Genomic DNA, 23,707 nt, shown 5'->3' with positions numbered 1-23,707 from the left:
AGAATGGTATTGCTAGCTGAAGGCACAGGTCTGAGGAATCAGTGCAGTAAAACTCCTGTCACAGCAATGACGTTTCAGATGTGTGGTTGCAGGCCAACCAGTTCTGACTCCAGCTGTAAGCCTATTCCAACAGCCGCAGCAAATTGCTAAATCATTCTTGACTAATGCTGACATTAAATTATCTAGATGATTTTTGTAAAGTTATCCTTGCTGTACAGACAAATACATAAGTCTTTATATGCCTTGTACTTTATTCCCCTGAGCTGTACTTGTCTTAATTTTGAAATAATACACTATTTCTTTGGCATCTGAGCTGTTATCCTCATTATTCAATCTTTCTTTTTGCAGTAAGTCATCTTGCAATTAATCCAGAATGCTGAACTTGTGACTTTGCAGATGCCAACACAGCAAGTGACTGGGATATCATCATAAGCATGAGATAGTGACTCTCTAGGGAGATCAAAGAGAAACTGAGATGCAAGAAAATGCTGCCATTATTAGCTGCAAGTGGGTTAGCTCAATATCACTCCAGTAAGTTCTTTGCGGTTACTGGAAGTCATCCTTAAGTACCAGAGAGCAGTTCTGTCCCAAAAATCTGCTAGAGAACATCAATAAGAACATTAAAGACAGATTAAAGACAAAACCCAAAACATTTCATGCTCTTATGGCTTTGATTGTACTGTCATGACAATGTACTGTCTCTAGCAGTTTTCTCTTGGATGCATAATTCTCTCTGAGAAAGTAGAGGAGTATGGCATTTGAGAGAACTCTACAGCTGGTATAAAGGATTTTATTTCTCTGATATCTGTGCAGTTATGCCTACATATGCCCATTGAAGACTGTGTTTTTTAGGTTGATCTGTCATATGGGACCTGACAGGAAAAACACGTTGCTGATGGCATTATTCACTCACTGTCCATTAGTGAGGGTAGCAGAAGCAAAATGCCCAGACTGAACAAGCTGATTTGCTTTTGCTGGCGTTCTGAGTCTTCGTAGCCTCTCTGGGCTGCTCTCTGGGTGCTGGGAGACTTTACTGCAAATTACTTAGCACCACTTGTAATTTTTCAGGAGCTGCTCAGGGCTTGGGAGATTCCAGCTCCAGTTTTGTCTAAATGCTGGGAACCCACCATATGAACTTGTTTGTGTAAGCTTGACTGCAGAAGGTCCAAGGATGATTCTGAATGCAGTTTGGCTGTTTCTTGCTCAGAACGGGGTGCACAGAGAATCTGGTCTGAGGCACACTCTTGCATGAGGGGCTGGATAATTTGATGGGTTTCTTTTGAAGCTCCATGAGTAGGGAGGAACCACACAGCTGTTGTGCTGTTGAGAGTGCCAGAAAGTTCAAAGCTAGACAGGTAAGGTCGGGGCAAGCACTAACTAGGTACCAGCTGCTCCTTATTCAAAGAAAGCCATACAAGGATTGGCAAGAGGGAAGGTTTTGGTGCCTATCTGGACCCACAGACTGTACCAAGGTAGTAGCATTTATGCTAGGACAAGCAGGAAGAAACAATATCCTCACACTCATGCATGGGCTACTGAGCTGATCAGCTGCTGAGGAAAAGATCTTCTGGTCTTTCTGTCAGGCATGGAGTAGTGTCCTCACAGTCTTCTGGGAAGGATTATCCCTCCCAAAGCTACAACTGGAATGATTTTGCCTGCAGGACTCCCTTCTGGATTGGGAGATACACTTAAGCTTCAATTATGACTTCTAGAAACTTGCTGTTGGGTAGTGTTTGTCCCCAGGTTTCTCAGCCTCTAGCCAGCCTGTGAAATGTCAGAAAGCTGTCCAGGGTTCCTGTTTTTACAAACGGGGAACAGAAAATTTCATTTGCTTCTAATATCTCCCCTCATGAGGAACACAGGATGGGCAGCAGCCTTTTGGCTGTTTCAGGCCATCAGACCAGCCGTAATCAGCATATTTTATGCTTCTACACGGGCTCCTGGCCACCTGTATAATGCCCATCTGTTGAACTGGGCATGATGCCTAATGACACCGTGATCCAGATCATTTGAATAAGGCACTGGTTTCCAGGAAGTGATATTTCTGAAGGACAATTTGCAATAACATGACAAATGCTATCCCTTCTGCGTGAAGTCCTTCCTATGCAGCATTATCATAGCAGTGCCATGTGCTTCTTCATACTTCTAAGGCATTTGGGGGGATTAATCTAAATGAAATGTAAATGTGATGTGGTAACAATAGCACATGAATATGCAGAGACAGTCCCTGTCCCTCTGTGACCACATCTGAGCATTTTTAATGTATTCATCCTAGAACCATGTAATGTTTTTCTGTGAATAGTAAATTTGCTGAAAAACGCGGTTTTAGAATAAACACATCTATTTGCCATATGAATTGAAATTTGTTAATTAGCTGTAAATGGGAAAGAACATGATGAAACTGGCTGCCTGCACTGTCAGAGGAGGAGCTGCCTCTGTCTTCCCCTCATCCAACGTATAAGGACTCCCATCCTGTCAAGGCAGTGGGAGCTGTGTGTTCAGGTTCCCCTTTCTGTGAAAGGAAGTTTGAACGCACATCTCCCAGTGGATACCCGAAGTTATGGGGAGAGAGATGCTCTGAAAATCTGCTGCTGATCTTCCTCTAGCTTGATAAACAATTAGACAGTCTTTAGAACAGGGTTTGGATACTGAGACTCTTATTTCCCAGGTGAATATTGCAAGTATTAAGCGAGAGATTTTTGCCTCCCTTAGTGACTGTGTTCTAATCAAAATGGAACAATTTTGATAGTACGAGATAAAGAGTCCCAATTCCTATACCTGATGATCAGATATAGGATCAGCAGGTGGTCCTCCTTCAGGAATCTTTAGGAAGAGAAAACCGTAAAGAACCGTTTGGGGAACACTTAGTTGAAGGTCTAATAGTAATGAAGTGAGAGGGCTTGTACAAAAAGGTACCGCTAGACAATGAAATTCTGCCAGGGCACTTTGCTCTTGGCTGACCTGCTACATACAACTGTATCTTGGCTATTTCTAGAGAGAAAAATGCCAAATTTAATAAGTTATGAAATGATATTTATTGTTGTATTTTGCATATTCAGATTGAATTGATTTCTTGTTTGGATGTCAGTGGCTTTGTCTGCTTGCTATTAGCAAATAGCACGGTGTAGTAGGAGCAGGTCTGTAGAGCAAAACAGTTAGAAGATCCAGATTTGGCTCATTTTAGGGTTTTTGCTTCATAATATCTGTAGTCTAATCCTGTGGACTGAAAGTCTGTTAGCAGTTGGAGAACTCCTAACCCAAAAAGAAACATGCACTTTGCTTTCATTTCAAGTCAGTTTGAAACAAAATACCTAAAACCAAATTTCAATTTACAGGGAATTCAAATTGGTTCCAGTCAGAACAGAATGGTTTATTTCACCATTCCTATGAGTTTTCTTTGAGTGTCTTTTTGGTGTATGTTTTCTAAAAAGACTTGAAGGAAATTTTGAAAGAAACTTGTAGCAAATCAAAAGACCGAAGACTGTGTTCTGAAAATGTCAACAAAATCTTTCAACTTGCTTGGAATATTTTGAGTTTTCTGCCGGAGCAAAGGCTTCAGTGAAGCTTACACATGTTCATGAGACTTTTGGATGTTGCTGTAGCTGTATTTTTTGTTGGCAGTTGTTTCACCTGAAATTTTATCCAGTGCTTTTTCAGGTCATATTGCATCATGTTCAAATCTGTGTATCTTGCTGTGCATGTGATTCTTGCTGTTGTTTCCGAGAAGTTTATGCACAAAATTGATCTCTTCATATCCCTTTGAAAAAGATATTCTCTTACCTATCTCTCTGCCTGTGGCAGAGAAAGGAAAAAAAATCCAGTGCTACTGTCTCAACTTGCTCATTCTGACTCCTCTGCTGTATGACTATGAAATCAGTCATGACACATACATGTGCCTTAGCTGCAAGAAACTGAGAGAGAGGTTGGAGCAACAAAGACAAGACAGACATTTGCAAACTGAGAAAATGTTAGGAATCATGTATGGAAGAGTGACCCAGTTGGTAGGAAAGGAGTGAATGTGAAGACTATGCAGAAATACAGTGGCCTTTGAAGTCATGGACTTTGCCTGCATGCTGAAGTGTATAGGTGCTGTGAAGGTTGCTTGGACTCTAAAAAGATAGCAGACTCTCAAAAGCAAATCATGGTGATTTTCTCATGCAAAAGCATCCTCCAATTCAGTCCATAACCCTAGGACAAGCAGGTGACTCCTGTTACTTAATAGGTTTGTGGTTTAGGTGTTGGATTTTACGTGTGACTGACCTCTATATCAGTTGGATCTAATGCAATGTAATAAATATAAGGACTGTGTAAATCATCTAGAATTTCCTGCCAAATATCTCATTCATCTTGTCATATCCAGGAGTGTATGACATGGAAAGGTTATGTTCTTGATAAAATACTATTTTCGAAGTAATATATAGGTCTAAAGTCAGGGATAAAATAGACATTAGTAAATGGCTATTAGCAATTTAACAATGATGCAACAAATTTAACCTGATGCAACTTTTATGTCTAGAGATGAGAAGACTATCATAGTAGAGAAATAATCTGTACCTATTTATTGCCCTCTTCATAGCTGCCAAATGGTCTCTGCTTTAACTTACACACTGCAAATATCAACAAATCTTAAACCTATTCAACATGCAACTTGTACCATGTTAAACATCAGCTGAGTATCATTAGTGCGTGTCACTAAATTTTTGTGGTACCACTTATCTTAAACAATTCATTAACTTTCTGTTTTACTAGTTTGTAAGAAATACGTTCTTTGAGATTTCTCTCACTTCCAGAATAAGAATCAACTGCTATGGTCGCATAACCTAACACAGATGTAAGTCACTATAAAGGCATAATAAAAACAAATGTTTTGGAAGTTTTATAAAACCAGCATTCATATCTAAATATTTCTTAGTATTGCTTCTTCAGAATGTAGCTTGGGTCCTTTTTTAGTATACCATTAAAAAACAAGAACAATGTGGACTTTCAAAGTGGCTTTTAAAGACTTCTGTGCCCCCCAAAATAAGTTGGATTTTGGAGAAAAAGCGTCACTGAAAATTATTGATTTCCAGGAAAATTGTCAGTATTCCTTTGGGTTTTTTTGACAAGATGAAATCAGAAACATTTTGGTTTTTGGATTTAACTGGGTACCAGATAGTTTTCAACAGTCTCTTTGAGTTTATGTTTTTAGAAGAAAGGCAGTGTTAGACAGTGAGAAGTTTGTCTGGACTTTCTCTGGGCTAGGGAGAAGCCTGCACTTAATTTTAAGTATGTGTAGGAAAAGCAGATTTTAGGTGGATTCTGACATGAGTGGAAAAACCTATATGTGAGCAACATGCTTTTCTTTGTTGTTTTACAGGTTCCAGAATCTGCTTTGGTCTAGAAAGGCATTTGTGGACAGCGTTAAAGTGTATAATCACAGCTATATCTATATGCCAGCCTTCTCGATGAAGACAGGGACAGGACCCTCCCTACGTGTCTATTATACCCTGGAGGACTTCGGTGCCAAGCAGACGGTGCTTTTTGCCAACCCCAATTTCCTGCGTGACATTGGCAAGTTCTGGAAGAGCAAAGGTATCCATGCCAAACGGCTTTCCACGGGACTTTTCCTAGTCAGTGCTGCCCTTGGCCTGTGTGAAGAAGTAACAATTTATGGCTTCTGGCCTTTCTCAGTGGACCTGCACGGGAAGTTTATTAGCCATCACTACTATGACAATGTCTTGCCCGATTCTGGATTCCATGCCATGCCGGAGGAATTTCTGCAGCTCTGGTTTCTTCATAAAAGCGGTGTCCTGAGAATGCAGCTAGAACAATGTGAGGACCCTTTAATCCAGTCTGCTGCCTAAGGATTGTAGGGGTTGGTTTGGGAGATCCAATAGTTTTTAATTTTCATGCCCTCCAGAAAGAGGGCTCTGTTTTCTGTTGATCCTTTTTAAAGGGAAGAATAATTATGGATTTGCATGGACCATAAAAATGCTACTTGAAGGCCAAATGGAAAATGTCCTTAATGTATAATGTTTTATGAAACTGGGGTGAGGGGAAAAGAATCTCCCCATGGAGTCCATTCAGCAGTATTATGAAAATAATGTCGAAAGCAACACAGCTGAACTTTCTGGGTGATGTTTTTAAATGACCCATGTAAAAGGGCATTAAGACTCAGAGAGAAACAGGGCCACCCATGAGCTTTTGCTGACAGTGCCAAATATGACTGTCTGTTCAAAAATCCATTTCATTCCAGATTGGCACCTCATACAACTTTCTTACCCTTTTTTTTTTTCCTCTATGTACATGTGTGTGCGTGCGTATGCAGGAGTGTGTGTGTGGTTTCCTTTTTCTCTCCTTTTCTTCTTTTTCTTTTCTTTTTCTTTTTTTGGTGAACGGAAGGCAGGAAAAGCTTGAAAGCCACAGGAGCTGAGTATCATCAGCTCCTCCAAAGACTCTTGGGAGAATTAAGGGTGCTGAGAATCTGGTAGAAAAATGTCTTAGGAATGCCCTGCTACTGAGCAGGGACAGACCTGCCTGTTGTAGAATTTATCAGGGTAATTTAGGTCATTGCACGTGTAGTTATGCTAATTCTGTATCATGGGCAAGAGCTGGTTAAGGGAAACCATGCTGAAAATAAAACTTTTATTGTGCTACAAAAAAGAAAAAGAAAAAAACATTAAATGCACCCTGGTTTAAGTTGGTCTGTTAGAAGATTTCCGCACTGACTTTTGTAGTAGGGGTTGCTCCTGACCTATTTTGCTATCCAGCCTTTGGGATTAATTCTGTATTCATTTGGACTCCAGATGCACGTTGACTATCAAGGGGATATGAGATGTTCAGTGGAATGCAGAAGGAGGTTCTTCATTTGCTTATAGCAGAAAAACTGCAGAAATGAATGTAAGTGTCATTTAAAGTGAGTTGAAAATTCTTTCTCTTTGTGTGACTAGCTGTTCTTCTGTTTGGATTGTAATGTTGGCCTTAAAGACTTGTACTTTTCTTGCAAGATTGTCTCTGGTCAAAGATAGTCTGAAAAATAAAACAGCCTTTGGGAGCACTCAAAAATTACATAGCCAGCAAGAAAAGAAGAAAAAAAGAAAATGGTAAGCGCTTATGTAATGCAGTAATTCTCCTTGCAGTCAGTGAATTATGTAAGTGTATACATTTCACTTAGGCTGCTCTAGTCAGTGCAGTGCCTAAAGGACTGTTTTATTTTTGGTTATTACTTGGAGAGCAGATGATCCTATTGCCATGTAAATGAGAAATCTTTTTGTTTGTCTGTTTTAGCACTGTAGGACAAGAAGAGAATACTAGTTCAGTCTACAGTGCAATTTCTGCTGCAAGATGTTATCACCATTAACTTTTAAATCCAGATTAGTGTTCTCTTCTTCATACCTCCATCATTAGTAGCTGAAATTCTAGTCAAGCTGTTGAAACAACAAAACTGTTATCAGGTTTCCACAACGATTTCCTGTGCTACCTGTTTTAGCTCCGAAGTGCTAGTATTCTGGGGGATGTATCCTATCATATGTTGACAACCTCTCTCTTTGTAGAATGCCAGCTACAAATTATATAGATATCATTAAAAAAACCAGAAACCTTGACTCTTCTTTAAATATGAATAATTCAGCTATCATTGTAGGACACTGGGGGGAAAAAAGAAAGCATTTTTGCTTTTTAAACCTGCATTTCAGAATAAAATCTTCTTTCTAGAAATTAATTTTCCAAACACAAAGTGGGCATTGTTCCATGGGATTATAGTGCAGTTCTAAACTGTAAAGCGGAGATTTGGATTAAATGGTGTTTTAGAGATTGGTCTGATAAAATCTGAATGTGCTTCTGTAACCCATTTTATCTTTATCCGTATTTATTTAAAAAGTGCAGTCAACACACTGATGGAATATTGCTTCATCAGATAATTCTTTCACTTGGGTTATGTTTGTTGTATTTACAATGTGGGTACTCAGTGAGGGAGGATCTGAAACTGAAGTATTTTCTTTACTGCTTGTTACGGCAAGTTTTTACTGAGCTGCCTTTCTTGGAGAACAACAGATGACTGCATGGTTTTCATTGTACATGCCAAGTTGTGCACTTTTTAATGCTTTAAAGAAGACATTATTTATGAGAACAACACTCAAAATATGATGTGTTAAAATGGCATTTCAGAGGATACCAGCATTTCCTTGGGGGTGGTGGGAATGAGGAGAGTAGGGAAAAATGCCCCTTTACTGGCTCTTTTTGGTATTTGGAAATCCTTTCTCCCGTGTTCTGGGAAAATAACCTGGTTAGAAGAACAAGAGAAAACAAGTATTTTTCATAGGAAAAGTCGATACAGTATTTCATAATGCCTGGCTTGTTTATTTTCAACCAGTGCCCTGGGGATCCGGAAATGTTATATTCCCCATCTCTGTATGACTGAAGCAGACTGAACCTGTAGCCTGTGGTCTTTCTGAGTCCTTTTTGATGTCCAAAATCCTGATGTTTGCAAGGAGATAGTTTTCAAAAAACGAGGGGACTAGGAGAAGCCCAAGCTGTGCGTGATACGTGTGATTAGTGTCAGAAGACTTGATAATTGTGGCTCTATTCACATTTATCTATAGTGAATATAACTGGATCTTACAAAGACAGCCACATTTGACAGGACAGTAAAGGTTTCAAGGTTAAATAACTTTCTGTAACTTCCAAGAAAACAGGCAGCTTGGGAAAGGAGAGAAACAAAAATAAATACCCCCTTTGTGGGAAAGACTCTGCAGTGTGAGCTCAACAGAAAACTGTGTAAGTTCGCTGACTTGTGAGTCCACACAGACCTACTGGCCAGCAGCAGCCTTTTGCCCAGCAAGTAGAAAGGGACACAGGAGAGCTCTGAAAGTCTTTTGTGGGAAGAGCAATGACAGTAAAAATGAAAAGCAGCTGGGGACGTGAGAGTGGCAGCTGTGTGGCAAAAATCTTTGAGGAAATAGGCTCTGTCCGTTCTGCTGCTCACAGCGTAAAGCTTGCCTTGTTCACGTTTCGGGGTAGTGGGATCCAGATATAGGACCACCGATGTGAAATATGGACTTGCATGCAGTTGGATTGAAGTTGTCTGCCTCTTTGGGAGGGAGGCTGCACCATAAGATGGGACCGTTCTTCTGCTTAAATATGGGTGCAATCACACTGAGGAGGCTAACTGTTAGCCATGAGAAACTAGCATCTCATGGTCATGGCAAACTTTGGACAGAGCAGTTATATCCATCTGTTGTATCCATACCTACTGATAGATCACAGTGCAGTTGTGCACAGTGCGGTTATCTTGATAGCAGTACCCTTAATCAAATCTCAGAGTTTGTGTTGCTGTATTTTCCTTGAAGTGAATTGAAATCCTAATGTTTATTTTGTAAGTGAAATTCATGGCTCCAGCTTCTCTATTTCCACTGCCAGTCCCTGAATTTCTCTGATAGTGTAATTAAAGCTACACAAGTCTTTGCCAAGGTGAAAACTACTGCAATTCATCTCCCATAAAACCCAGTTCAAACTTGCCAAAAGACTTGTTAGTTTACTTGGATATTAATTTTGTCATAGAGGTGACAGGGTGCAGAAACGCTAGAATCATTGCTCTGCATGAGAAATATTGCTTCTAGATTGTAAGTAGAATGAATTAAAATCCCTTTACAAGAGGTGTGCCTGAAAGATAGTCAGCACTGAAATCATTCCAGGTATAATCTTTGTAGATGTGTATATGCTTTTGAGTAAATCAGAGCCAATGTATGAACTTGTGCCAAAATGACATAAAACTTCTCATTTCTGTTGATTATGAATATTGTGGAGCCCATTCTAAAACAGACAAGCAAAATAGGAGCCAGCAAAATAAAATCGTGAGGAAGGGGGGTGATCATGACAATAAAAGCATTTATAAATTGCCACAGACCTTGCTGTAATTCTAAGGACCCTTATTCATAAATGATGTATTTTTGTATTTTTGCTGAAACAAAGATATCAAGTTTGGGCTGAACCAACTACGAGAGTCAAAGGTCCAAGCCATTGTTACAGCTTCACTTTTGCAGAATATAGAAGTATTAGCTGTTTTGTCAATGTGACTACTTTCAGGCATTTTGTTAGCTTCATCAGAATGGTGTCATAACATGCACTGCTGAGTGTGTACCTCTGTGAAAGGTGGAACTAAGCAAAGCATCTGGTTTTTTTTTTCAAACTATATTTGCACAGTATGGTAGTTACATGCAACCCTTTCTTCTATACATATGCATGCATATCTGGTTTAATATCTGGGTCATCCTTTCCTATGATTAACAACGAGAACAGGAGTGAGGAAACTTGATCTAAAAGTGGAGATGATGAAGGTGAATGTATCTCACCAATTGCTGCCTGCCTTAGTTCTCCTCTTCAGTTTGATAGATTAGTAGGTATTGGAAGTCCAAGTAGTGTGAAGGACAGGCAGTTCTTGAAGAGCTGGATGATGCTGGAAAAACTGAAGATCAAATCAGTAGTGCAACAAATTGCACTCTAGCAGTTCTTGATAAAGATCCCTGGTTCTAGGCAACTGTTGGATGTTTTCTTCAGGTAGTGACCCTGAAAAATGGACTACCTATGACCTGCCTATGGTTTCCTGCAGAATGGCAGCAAAGCAAAATGTGATGGCAGCTATTGCTATGAGGAGGGAAACTCTGATTGAACAGAAAGAGAAATTAGAATGAAGAATGATAATGAAAAATCCTTCTTTACCATCTCCTTTCTCCTTCCATTCTCCCCAAAACAAATATATAAACAGTCTGACCAGCTTATTATCCTGAGTCACTATCATATTCATAAAAAGATTTGGTGGGATTTCCATTAGTTGATGCTTCCTGGTAAACAAAATTCAGCAGACCTTGTCCAGGAGTCCTTGGTCCCTTGTTTGATGAATGTGCAGTGGATGCCCTGAGGACTGTGGCTACCCTAAAGGGCTGCAACCTCCCTGTTCCTAACGTTGTGTGGTTCCATCAGATCTCCCTCTGAGATCCCCTGCGTTTGTATGAATGACCCAAGAGGTCCCTCTAAAGGATTTCTCTTCCCTCTCCTTCCTGATGACCATCCTCCTTGGGGTTAGAAGTGTGGTTTAAAAAATCAACTACAAGGAAGCTAATATACTCTGTCATTTTGAACCATCTTTTCTTTTGAAGTGATTGATAAATGTGATGAAAGCTAGCACCAAATCCAAAATATGACTTCCATTAGGTTTTGATAATTCCATCACTGGAGACCAAAAAGAGGGTGGAAGAAGGCTGTGTTTTTCATAGTGATTGCTTTAAAATAACTTCTGTTTCCTTGAATTCCCAGATTTTGTCACTTGGGATCTGCCAAATGTTTGACTTTTTGGTAGTTTTTAAACTGCACAATTGATTAAAGGCCTACTGGCATGTTTATTTAATATTAGCAAACTGGTTTTCCTAAAGGAAACACAAATACCAACAGGAGGCTCAACCTGTTCTCCCTAGCTGATATTTCTTCAGCAGCGATGAGAAGTGAAGCAGTTACTTATGCCTCCCTGATTCTTCATATTCTTCAGTTTTTATTACAGCCTATTAAGCCCTAGTGTATTCATCCTCTTCAGCTTAGTGAATGCTTAAAAATGAATCTCACTCTCTTTTCAGCTAAAAAGATATTGTGTTCTTAATTAGAAGTTGTTGCATAGGTTCCCTCTACCATCGGAGGACAGAGACGAGCACTCCACATAGTGATTCATGTTTTTTCTGGACATGGACTGCATGCTCTGATGTCTCCTTGGGGCTGTGAAAACACCCCGGCTGTGGCTGCAAGGCTAACCTGTAAAGGGCAGGACACAAGCCTGAGCACTGGCCCATGGGCCGTACAGTTTGCCTATGCGCATACTGGTATGGTTTTGCCCGGTGCCAACTAATGCTGTCCAAAGTGGTGCCCCAGTGTCGGCCAGGGGCGAGCCCAGCTCAGCAGTGTGGACACAAACTGGCATGCACTTGGGGGCAGCAGGGAGTCCTCCTGTAAGTCCGGGGGTGTGTTCAGGACGGTGCTGCGTAAGGAGGAGGCTGTTGAGCTGCTGGGACGTGGCGGTCACTGGAGCAGCTCGGTTGGGATCTGCTGTGGCTAGATTCAGCGAGTGACGTTGTAAAGCAGGTCCTAGATAACTGGCCCTGCGGCAAAGCCAGCACTCTTCTGCTTCACCTGCACAAGTGCTGGGCTCATGGGGAATGAGGAAAGCTCACCCCTTTGGCAACCAGGCTCTTTCTTGCCCTGAAACGCTTTCGATCTCTGGCAAGTCTCAAAAGAGCCTATTAAAACTGCATCTTAAAATAATTTACGTGTACTCCCTGCTGTGGTGGAGTTGGTCAGCTTTCTGTTGAGCTGAATATTTATTCTGTCTCAGTCCCACTAAGGCAAGTGAAACTTCACAGTCAGATCATGCAGCATTTTCTGTTTCATTTGGTGTTTTCACCTTTCAAGTTAAACCTTTTTTTCTTTTAAACTAGATTTAACAGTTGTGAATCTAAAGGGAGTTGTAAGAAAGTGCCACCACAAATAAATGTTCTCTCGGTTTATGAACAGGCCACTGTTCAATAAAACATAGAAGTACTTTTTGAATAGTTCCTGTTGATTTCTAATAGTACATTCAGTGGATTGTTTCCCTCAGATGGGGTCTGTAGCAAAAATGAGCTGCATCATTGTATTTTCAGTTTATGGGAAGGGAGTCATACAGATGCATCAAATTTTTTAAACTAAGCAAGAAGTCAGGAAATTTACATATTCCCAGTGAAGCTTTCTTATTGTTTGTTTACCTTCGTAGTAAAGGAAACATTTTCACTAAAAAAATAGATGCACAGAAGAAAAGAGATTTTGGTTAGAATAATATCACCTGCAATACTGAGACGCTGATTCAAGTCCCTGCTCAATATCAGGCATATGGAGGTCTTGAACTAGCATCTCAGCATGCTGCAAGAGTGCCACAACCCCAATCTCTTTTTCTCTCTGCATGTATTATTTCTGGAGAAAATGCTTGAAAACTTTGTTTATAATCCCTATATGCAATGAAAATAAATACTCCTTTTTTCAAGAGGAGAAGTTTTCTTTTTGAATACCCTTAACTTTTAGTATGCTGAGCAAAACTGACAGAAGATACCTAGTTTTCAGGCAAATGCTGTTTTGGAGTCGTTTGTCAGGGCTGCCGCCTACATGTGAGTTGACTGCTGCCTCTTGAATTCTGGAGCTTCAGCAGTTGATACAGAATGTGCTCCACTGACAATTAAAAAAAAAAAAAAAAAGACCTTTTATCCCCAGCTCTGCTGGCTTAATGTCTCTCCTATCCTGAGTGGTATTTGTTAGTTCTATATGGGCTCTTATGCTGGGAATTGTGCACAAGGATGGATTTTGATCCTGCAGATCATACATTGACTAATTTTATAGGACTTGACCTTGGATGTACTGAAAACTGAAATGAGCATTGAAATTCAAACATTGTAACTCAAACACTTATTAGTAACTTCAAGAGTTTAAAAAAAAATTATTTACTGAAAAAAATCACATAAATTGTGTATGTGAAAAATGATCTCATTTCTTGCTGAAATGCACCAATAGCCATGAACAATCTCTGTGCTAAGAGGTACATGGGTGTTTCTCCTGGTTTCAAGTTTTTAAGCATGTCTAGATTTGTATTCAGGTCTGTTCTTCTGCACAACTTCCAATTGTAGATTACTCCATGTAGTGTCCTTAGATAAAAAAAAAAAAAAAAGGTCAGATTCCAAATGTAGTCAAAAAGGAAGAAAAAAATTAGGATAGGGGTTCTGATCTTCCTTTGAAGTCTATTACTGTTTACCTACTGTCATTTAGTAGTGGTGTCTGAAGAACTAGGCAAAGATCAGAATGGGGTAAAGATAAGGGAATATAAGAATATATTTAAATGCTTTGCTAAATCAGGACTTAAAGTTATTAAGAGATAGTAGGTCTCTGTTCTTTCTCCTCTCTTCCCCTTGGTTCTTGCAGTACTGGGGAGAAACCTGCTAAGTTCACAAGCTGTTTAAGGTCTAGTGTGCACCTTCTGCTGACTACAGTGAACTTTTTTCCAGGCTCTAAATCTAAAAACATAAAAAAGAAACATAAAACACTTCAGGTATATTAATACTGAGCATGATCCTGCTTGTATGCAGTATTTCATGTCCTTCTAGCACTACTCACTGTGTTAACTCAGAATTGAAGAGAAGGCTTTCTTTTTTCTGATACCACTTCTCTCAGAACATTTGATCTCTTTCTTCCTGCTGTGGTTTCTCTACCCAGTGAATAGAGATAATATTTAGCTCACTTAGAGGTATTTGGAGAGTTAGTTAATTCATGTTTGGAAAGTGATGTGAAGAAGCAAAAATGCTCTAAAATAAAAAAGTTTAACTGTTTTGAGCAGTGAAAACAAGCAAACGAATAAACCCTTTTAGTCAACTGAACTTATGCTTCCATGTTAAAATCCAACCTCGTTGTTAGTAAATACAATAAGTGCATAACCTTCAAATAATGCATAGAATAGTCATGCATTTTAATGGGAAAAGAAAGTTTTTTTCTCTGACCAGACTCTCAATTTATAAGCCAAAATCTGCTCTCTTCTAGTGTTCTGACTTCTGTCAAATTGACAGAATTGGATGCATTTTGACCAGCTGTCCATTCACAAACCTGAGGGAGTTCATCCTATGAAAATTTTAATTTAAGATATTTTAAAGTAGTACTAGATTAAGCTGCCTAGTTAAAGATGCCTATTCTGTAAGCTACTGATTTTTTTCCACAAACGCAGATCATGTGTACTTCCTGCTGTTCCTTGGTTGTTGTTATAAGGCAGATACCTTACTGAATTTCAAAGATCTGCTGCACTAAGGTATCACAGTCTGAAATCAAATCATGCTCTAAATCATGTCTTATATGAGGAATTGTTTCAGCAAGTTGCATGGAAGTGATGTGTGTGCAGCTCTATCTGTCAAGTATATTGTATGAGCCAAGTTAAAATGAAAAAAGGATTTTGCTACAATGTGAAGCCTCACCACTGTATAGCTGTATCTCAGAATTAGATATCCTCAAATAACTTAATTGTCCATGATGGATATGAATCCTGCTAATGTTTCCACTCATCATCAAATAATTTTTTTAAACTTTAATGAGGCAATGATATGACACCCACCCCCCCGCCTGCTCTTCATCTGCATTTTTTCTTTTCTGATAATTTTTTCAGGGGAGAAATCTTTTTTATCATGTTTGCTTTTTTTCTGGAATTTTATATCTAAGGGTCAATTCTAATCTCAGATGCTGGTCGTGTTAAAAATGTGGACTTTATGCTTTCTTCCTGTGTGTGTACAGTATCTTATTTTCATGACACTACATGTGATGAAGGACAATGAAGTCTCGACAAACTCTCTGAGAACTGAAAATTGTTCTGGCTTTCATAAAACCCAGTCTGGTTATAAGCGTCATTTGGTTCTACCCTAAATTGCATGTGGTCAAATTTTGAATCTTGGCAATAATCTTTAGTGCTCTCATAGTCAATCAGGCATCAGTAAAATACAAATTCATTTCCAAAATTGCTTTCAATTTCAATGAAAAATAAGGAGTTTTTAATAAACCTTAATAATGATCTATTCTATAGGGATGAGAAAATATTTTTCATTTTCATTGTATGCCTCATGACAGTTACTAACTTGGACAAGGATATAAACAACTCCAATCAATATTAGTCTAGTTGTTTTCTGGTTTTGGTACTTGTATTCTTTTCCATTGACCTTTATTCTTTTTTGTTTCTTCTTTTGTTTGCATCTTTCTCTGTGAATATCTCACAGATTCTTATGGGAAATGTATATCGCATAGATAGCTAAGATAGTGTCCTATCTCTAAATATGCAGAACACCTGTATAGAACATAATATCTGAGAGAGCTTTTTCCCATATTTTTTCATCTGTGAATTAGTTTGCATCCAATACCTAAATTATAACCATGTGTAATGTACAGGAATTGTGCTTTGTAAAGTGTCTGTTACTCTGGGGTGTTTACTAGTAGTCTGCATTTCAAATGAAGGGGGTTCGTCCTCTCCTTGAGGGACATCTTTTTGGGTCGGAAAATGAGACATTAATTACTGTTGCATTAATTACTGTTGTCTTGCGTGAGTTTGAGCACCTGTGCCGGAGGCCCAACCATGGATCCTGAACCTCATGGGGCTGTAGGAGAAGCTCGGGAGCGCAGCTGGGGCCAGGCCTTCTGCTGAGGAGTGGGGCTAGTGGGATTTGGAGCACTCCTGTGAGGTGCTGGGTGGCCATGGTCTGGCTGCGGGGAGAAGAGAGCTGTTGGTAGCGGCTGAAGGTGATGGGAAATGCAGGTCAGAATGTCTGGCAGGGTCCCAGCCCTGCTTGCCAGGGACCACATGGGAGCCATGGCCATCACCTGCCCCCTCCAAGGCTCGCAGCATGTGTTTCAGGGCGCTCAACCCCAGGGAGCCCTACCGACCCCACTTGGAAGGGTAGTCTTGATGGCCAGGTTTGAGTCTTAGAAATAGCCTCCCTGCTGGGCATGGTGGAGCGGGGTTACATCACCCCGTGTCTGGGCAGAGCATCTCATCGCCAGGGCCGGTGCTGGGGAGCTCCTGGCTGAGCAAACTCTCACCCAGCTGTGGGTCCCGGAGACCCTGGGTGGTGCCATGAGCCCAGAAACTTGTTGACGGAGGAGCCTCTGAAAAGCAGAAGAAACTTCAAGTGTAAGGGCTGTAGCAATCAAATAGCAACTACTTTTTTTCTTTTGTGGTGGAAAGTGAGACAGTCCTGTCTTACTTTAGCCACTTGCAGGTCAAGATCAAGAAGGTCAATATGCAGACAGTTTGCTGAAAACCCTGATTTGCACCCCAAGCATAGGATAGAAAGGTGTCCTATTTTCATTCAGAAACCTAGACTGCTGAGCTTTTTAAATGTATTTAAGGAAGAACATGGATTTCTAAGTTAGCAAATGAAATCTTGTAGAGTCGTTTTCATCTCCAGCTCTGCAGTTCATAGTGACACAGAAATTATACATTCATGTGTAACTTTAAGGCCTTTTAAATTGTTCTTTTTCTTATGCATACAATATACTTTGCTTCAATCTGTGTCATACTGATTTCATCTCGCTATTTCTGAAAGCTCAAGTGAAAAACAAACAAACAAAGATATGAGGGAAACTAAAGGTGTCTAGCTGTGATATTTTTATAGAGTGGTACATTGCTTTGATAATGAACTGTGGAATATAGCATGCAGGTGATGATGAATGTAAAAGACTGCATGTGATCTTTTTTTAATGTTGTGTCCATGAGCTGGATTATTAGTATGAGCTTTGTGTTGTAAAGATACTGAAAAATGAAATGAAAAGGAAAAGATACTTCTAGTGATTTTTATATAGTAAACCTCTTTCATCTGTCTCCCTTTTCATGACCAGGACGCAGATTCGGGTAATGTAAGCTTTATCATTATGATAAAGACAGGATCAGACTCCTTCCTGGACTTGGGCTCACAGGGCTACTTTGGCTGGGAGAACAGTCTGACGTGGTAACAATTCCATGTTGTGTGTTTCTAGTCATAGACTTCAATACTCTGTTCTTGTGCCAGGAAATAAGTGAATGTGTTTTGGTACGATTTGCTACTTGCTTATGGCTGGAAACCAAAGTAAAAGTGAAAGTACAGCAAGCTCACTTCCATTTGTTGTAGGCACGCGCGTACACATACACACACATGTACACACACACACACACACATACACACACACACGTCCAGGAAGAGTTTTGAGTTTGCCTAGAAACAGAAATAGGCCGGGCAAAGGTTTTTCAAGATTGATTATTAATTTTGTATTTACCTGATTGAAGTATTTATGAGAAGTCAGTGATTTCTGCCGAGAAAGCACCAAAGCTGGCTCATCACCAGGGTTGTACCAACTCTCTGCTGTTTTGGTCTGGGAACAAAAGAGGGTATTTGAAGCAAAGCAGCCCAGGAAGCATTGCTTGAAGGATCACAGTTGGCGTTGACTTGCCTTCACCTGTAGCTGCAAGGACCATGCTCTCCCCTCCCTGTTGCGCCACAGTTTGCAAGGCTGGCTATGAGATGGGCTTGTTTGCCCAGGGTGACCCTTCCTGCTGGGGGAGTACTAATGCAAGTGAGACTTGAAGCAAGGGTGAAATGCAGCTTAATCTGAAATAGCATAGACCTGTCTTTGGCATGAGCTCAGTCTGTGGTTAAAGCAAGCTGACTTGGGATCAGTCTGTGGTTTATACTGATGCTGGTATAAGAGGTCCCAGGCAGGAATGACATAAAGTGTCTTCTGTCTCTTTAGGGATTGGGCATAACTGCAGTATTTGCTCTCTTCAACAGGAGTGGTGTCAGCTAGTAATGCTGGCCATTTCTAAAGGAGCAAGGTGATGTGAGACTTCAGTGTTGGCTGGTGAATTTTACCCTTGCGTCATACCAGTACTTTGATTTCCATTCCTTCTTATCTTGCCTGGTTTATTGAGAAGTGTGATGGTAATGTAATAGTTCAATGTCTTGAGATGGTTTTAAAGTGGATAAGCAAACTATTATGCCTCTGAGGTTGTGTAATTCCATGGATTCATCTTATCTCCAGTGACTGAAATGTAATATTTATTTTATCGTTTATGATGTATGTAAGCTTTACAGGCTGGATGTTGTGTCAAAATGACGTGAACGCTTGGGTAAGTGTCTCCTTCAATCACCATCATTTTGGCACACTCAGGGGCAAAGGTATTGTGTGGAGTGTGTTAAACATCACAAAATGTATTGTTGTTTAGAGTCTTGTGATTAGGACTTCAATCTACTTCTTTCCAATGTAGCAAATGTTTGCTGATGGCTAACACTGTTACGAAGACTAAGGGGTTACCTTTTTTTGCCCGGCAATAATGTATTTTCTATTATGTCAATAGAGTCTGTTCATTTTCAAGTAGTGTGAAGTGCTCCTTTAAAGAATGTCTCTTTTTCAGGTGGTTATGGTGACTGTACCCCAAAATGTGTAGATGTCTCTCAATAGCAAAGATATCTTTGTTATTGAATGTATTATTTATTAACAGTATCTTGTTGTCTTTTTCTAGTCGCATTTTACAAAATATAGCATAAGCATCTCGTGATTTTTATAAGGAAAGTCTTATTTATAATATTTGTGCAAGTGGACAGAAGCAAATCTCAATTTTGTAGTAATCCATACCTTTTTTCATAGTTGAAGAGTCTTAATGAGCATGATCAGAAGGGACAGGCTCATTTTTTTTTTTAATTTTGATGGAAACTTTTCAAAGATAATTGTTATGTTATTTATAATTTGGATTTAATTATCTTAACAAATAAATATCTCCATTTTAAGAAATGAAAATATTATTTGTGGGACTTCTTTTTCTTCTTTTCCCCATTCTGTATCTCAGTATGTCTGAAAGATCAAGGTCATTTACTCCTACTTTTTATTTTGTCCTGCATAGTCTATTGTCAAGTCAAGAATTATGTCCATTGTCCTCATTTGATATTTCTGTCATGTTCGTCATTCTGTTTCCTCATTTTCTTCTCTTTGTAGCTTAGTCAATGGGACAAATTTATGCATAGTGTAACTCTGCGAAATAACCTAGGGCTGAAATTGGACATTTTTGCCTTCCCAGAACAGCCCACAAGTATGGCTTGGGGTAAGAATCCCAAGGAGACACAGCCATTTTGTCAAAGAGGTTCCCATTCTGCACTTGGATTGACATGGTTAGATCCTGCTTGTTTGGACTGGATGTTCCAATACTCAGTCTAATACTTTCATAAAAGGCCTTGACTACAATTTCTAAAGCAAATGATGATTCTAGATATCTGAGCATCTGTTTCACCAAGCTTGGATGCCTTCAGAGAGCCAGATTTTCAATGTACAGATTTGCAGTGCGCCAGATAGCTGAAGCTGCACATCGAGTTCCTTTTGAGACTATGAAAAAAGCCCTCTCACGTTTAAAACCCCTCTTTAAAGCCAATGGAAAATACGGGATGAAACAGTCCTAACTATTCCAGAGACAATGGAGTTGGGTTTCTGAGCCTCGTAGATATAAATATATATATATGTATGCATCTCTGTTTATCTTTGTTTGGTTACAATAATTAACTGTAGCAAAAATAGTCTTCGCTAAGGGAAGAGGCAGAATGGGAGAGAAGCTCCCATTCCTTTAACTGTAGAAAAGTTGGCTGTTGTTTTTCAAAACCTGCTAATTGAAGATGAGTGAGAGACCATTTGACTTCCAGTTCAGTCAGATGTGGGCAGATGTAAATCGCTGAAGTCAATGTGCTTAGTTATACCTACAGAGGATGAATTCCTAGTGATTATGTTAATGCTAGAAATGCTCAGATGATGTGGTACATCAGAGATGCCTCAATTTTCCCTGTCTCGACAGCATATTTATTTCCTTTTTCTGAAGGCATTTCCCTACCCAGTGGGAGTTCCTTGTTCTTCTTACTTAATATTTCTGTTTTCAGAATATACCATCAGCCACGAGATTGCTCCCCAGGTAGAAGGACTGCCTGTCACGAAAAGGGACAAATGTCAACAGGGGGCTCACAAGATGAGACCTCCTTTCCCCTGGGGACTTCTGCCAGGTGAGTTGTCCCTGGGTGGCAGATTCTGCACAGGGGATCTCTTTTGTTGTGTGTTTGCTTGTTTAGTGCATTTTCATAATGCTGCTGTGGACGATGGGTTCTTTTTACCTGATTTGTGCCCATGGCCATTACAGCAGCAGGAATAAATCTCAGGGCAAATGTCCAGGTTCTTGAAGCTACATTTAACATTCAGCCAGTGAAGTGTTACTAGGAAGCTATGGCTCATGGGCACTGTGTGTGCTTTTTTTGATCAGAATGGGATCGCACCCTAGCATAACCATTGACCCTCAGTATTTTTTCAGCCTGCTGCCTCTTTTTCCTAGCCCTTTAAACTTGGTAACATAATATTAATTCCTTTCATGAAAAGGTTCTGTGGAAAGGCAAAACGTCAACACTAACAATAAATCAAACTCCCTCCATCTGGCTATGATAGGAGATGCTTGAATGTCATAGATAAGGTCATTGCTGGGATATGAGAAGCCTACCCAATGCAGGATAATTTCTCGGTATCTGACATTAAATCCTGTTCTACACAGATTTCCAGCCCGCTTTTGCATGTCTACTCAGTTTGGACAGCTTGGTTAGGGGGTTACTTAAGCACTCTGGCTTCTGAGCATCTGTTTCCTTTATATACTCTTCCAGTTCACCTCTCCATAGTACCTTAACTAAAGTGTTATACAGCTTCTATTGTTTGATCTAAGTTTCTAGAAGAAAATACATTCCTAAATGAAAAGACCATCTTTCAGTGAGAACCATAGTATAGCTATTATGGTGTTAATGATTATGGTCTAAAGGAGTTGTTCCCAGCTGGTGTAATTTTACCTAACTGTTCAGAGATTTATGAAGGCTGTTGCATCAGACTGTTGTTGCTTTTGCATATCCCTATCATATGCATATCATACCAGTTAGCTGTGGCATGTTTGCTCAAGCCTGTTCAGCAATGAAGAGACTTTAGTCTTCATCAGGTGATGATGCACAGTATTAAAACATGACTGAAACGAAAAGTTAGAATGAGAACATTTTTTTCTTTATGCATTTTAATGCAGATGTTCTATTTTATTTCTATGAACATCCTGTTCTTTGATGAGAGGCTTAAGGCTCCTAGAGTAGACTTCTGACTAAAGAGAAATCTAAATTGAAACTCTAACCACTTGGATAATTTTTAAAAGAATTTTAGTACACAGTTATGTTCTGTGAAAACACCTGCATGGATTTGTTTTCTAAAGGAGAACAATATTAATTTCATTGCCTTGAAAGATATTGAGAGATGGAATTGTTGACTCTGATCCGCTCTGCTAAGGACTCATTTTATTTCGTGAGCATTTAAGAGTTATCGGACTGTAACATGTTTCAGTACCTAAAACTGAATCTAATCCAGGTCTCAGAAAGCTCCCAGCAGTATTTTCAAAATTTTGATCTATCAGTTCATCTACTGTGTACTCTTCCTTTATTACGTACCTCCAAATGAGTGTAAAAGCTGGGGTTTTCTTAATCAGTACCAGCAATGTAGGTAACATGCAAAATATATTAGTCAAGCACATGTTGTATATACTGCCAAAGAAGAATTCAGTATCACAAAAAAGACTCCAGATAATTTTCAGTCAGGATATGCAAACAGATTTCTTGAAACTTTGTATTCACTATTTAGAATTAAAAATAATGATACTTACAAATGTGCTTGTTAACATTTATCCATATTCATGATGTTATATAGAAATATTTCATGAGCCATAGATTACTTTCAAAATCTATAGAGTATTCTTTTAATGTGTTATCCAGGCATACTACAAGAATAATGTTATAGATCATGGGCAATAACGATTCAGAATCCTTGCTTTAGAAATGATCTGCCATGATATAAAAATAAAATAAAACTGTTTATCCCAAATCATCAGACAACTGTGTGTGGTGTTTAAATTTAAAAAAGAACTATTTTAAAATGAAACAAAGTACTTGAAAATCAAGTGAAAATAACACTTTCCAGTAAAGAGATGAGACAGTCTGTGAAACTATGCATGGGAAAAAGAACAGAAAGTTGAAAATATTTCTATTACAATCTCCTTTGCAATCCTGTGCCATAACTGATCATTTTTGCCGTAGGTTAAAGTATTTTCCAGATTCCCTTTGAGAGTCCAGATCACTCAAAAATTGTTTCAATCAAATTATGAAAAACAAGCCATAATTTGAAGGCTTTAACAGATTGAACAGGTATTTTTAGCAAGCAATTTAAAAACTCTGACAACCCATGTGGATGAGGCACTCTGCCATTCAGTGTTAACCACTGCTTTATACACATTCTCCTGTCTCCAAATCTACAATTTCACTATTGCTGACAAAAGCTCTATGAGAGAAGCCACCTTTGGTGACATACCAGACATGTCTGGGGAGGGGAAGAGAATGACAAAAACATGACAACAAAAGGAAATCATGAGTGACAGTGGTATGGCCTTAGGTTCATTGAATGACATGGGACTTTTGGCTCAGATTGCATGTGGCCTGTCAAATATGCTTTAGCTCTTAGAATTATTAACTGTCCGCATGAATAATTGTTAGAGATATCAGCCATCAGCAGGGCTCATGGCAGATAGGCAAAGACAAATCCAAAGCTTTTATGTGGGGCAGAATAACCCCGTGCAACAGTACAGGCTGGGCTCCAGCTGGCTGGGACACAGCCCTTGCAGCAGAAGGACTGTGGACAACAAGCTGGATGCTCAGTCAACAGCGTGCTCTTGCGCTGATGAACATTAACTACATATTGGGCTACATCGGTAAGAGCATAGCCAGGAGGTTGAGGGAGGGGATTTTGTCCCCTGTGTGATGGTTGTGAATCAGTGTCTGGAGTACTATGTCCAACATTGGACCCTCCTGCCCAACAGAGATGCTGAAAAATGGGAGCAGGGTCAGAGGAGGGCCATACGGCTGTGGGGCAGGAGCATGGGACACCTGGAGAGCTGGGGAGCCACTTCTTCAAGCAGCCTGAACAAGAGGCGGCTATGGGGCATCGTGTCTCGCTCTTCCCCTGCCTGCCAGGAAGGTGCAGAGATGGTGGAGCCAGGCTCTTCTCGATGGTATGCAGCAAAAAGATGAAAGGCAACAGCCACAGATTGCAGGAAGGGAACCTCCAGCTAGGT

The 23,707-nt window shown here is 39.7% G+C and overlaps 1 protein-coding gene across 6 annotated transcripts in view; it reads left to right on the top strand.

Annotated features, from left to right (window-relative positions):
* Positions 1-23,707, top strand: part of ST8SIA1 (ST8 alpha-N-acetyl-neuraminide alpha-2,8-sialyltransferase 1) — a 207,877-nt gene that overhangs the window by 113,124 nt on the left and 71,046 nt on the right. For 2 of the 6 annotated variants that reach the window (XR_010885783.1, XR_010885781.1), the window contains exon 5: positions 5,357-6,879. Coding sequence is in view for 2 of the 6 variants with exons in the window: in XM_013947145.2 (XP_013802599.2) it covers positions 5,357-5,843 (487 nt within the window). In the remaining 4 variants the exon portion in view is untranslated. Of the gene's footprint in view, positions 1-5,356; positions 7,584-20,456; positions 22,457-23,707 lie in introns of those variants that run through there. The other 4 variants (XR_010885782.1, XM_067306056.1, XR_010885786.1 and 1 more) reach the window with 4 other exon arrangements.

The sequence above is a fragment of the Apteryx mantelli genome, chromosome 1, assembly GCF_036417845.1.
Source record: "Apteryx mantelli isolate bAptMan1 chromosome 1, bAptMan1.hap1, whole genome shotgun sequence".
NCBI classification, from domain to species: domain Eukaryota; kingdom Metazoa; phylum Chordata; class Aves; order Apterygiformes; family Apterygidae; genus Apteryx; species Apteryx mantelli.
Note: the sequence above shows the minus strand (reverse complement) of the source record. Positions and strands in the feature narration are given on the sequence as shown.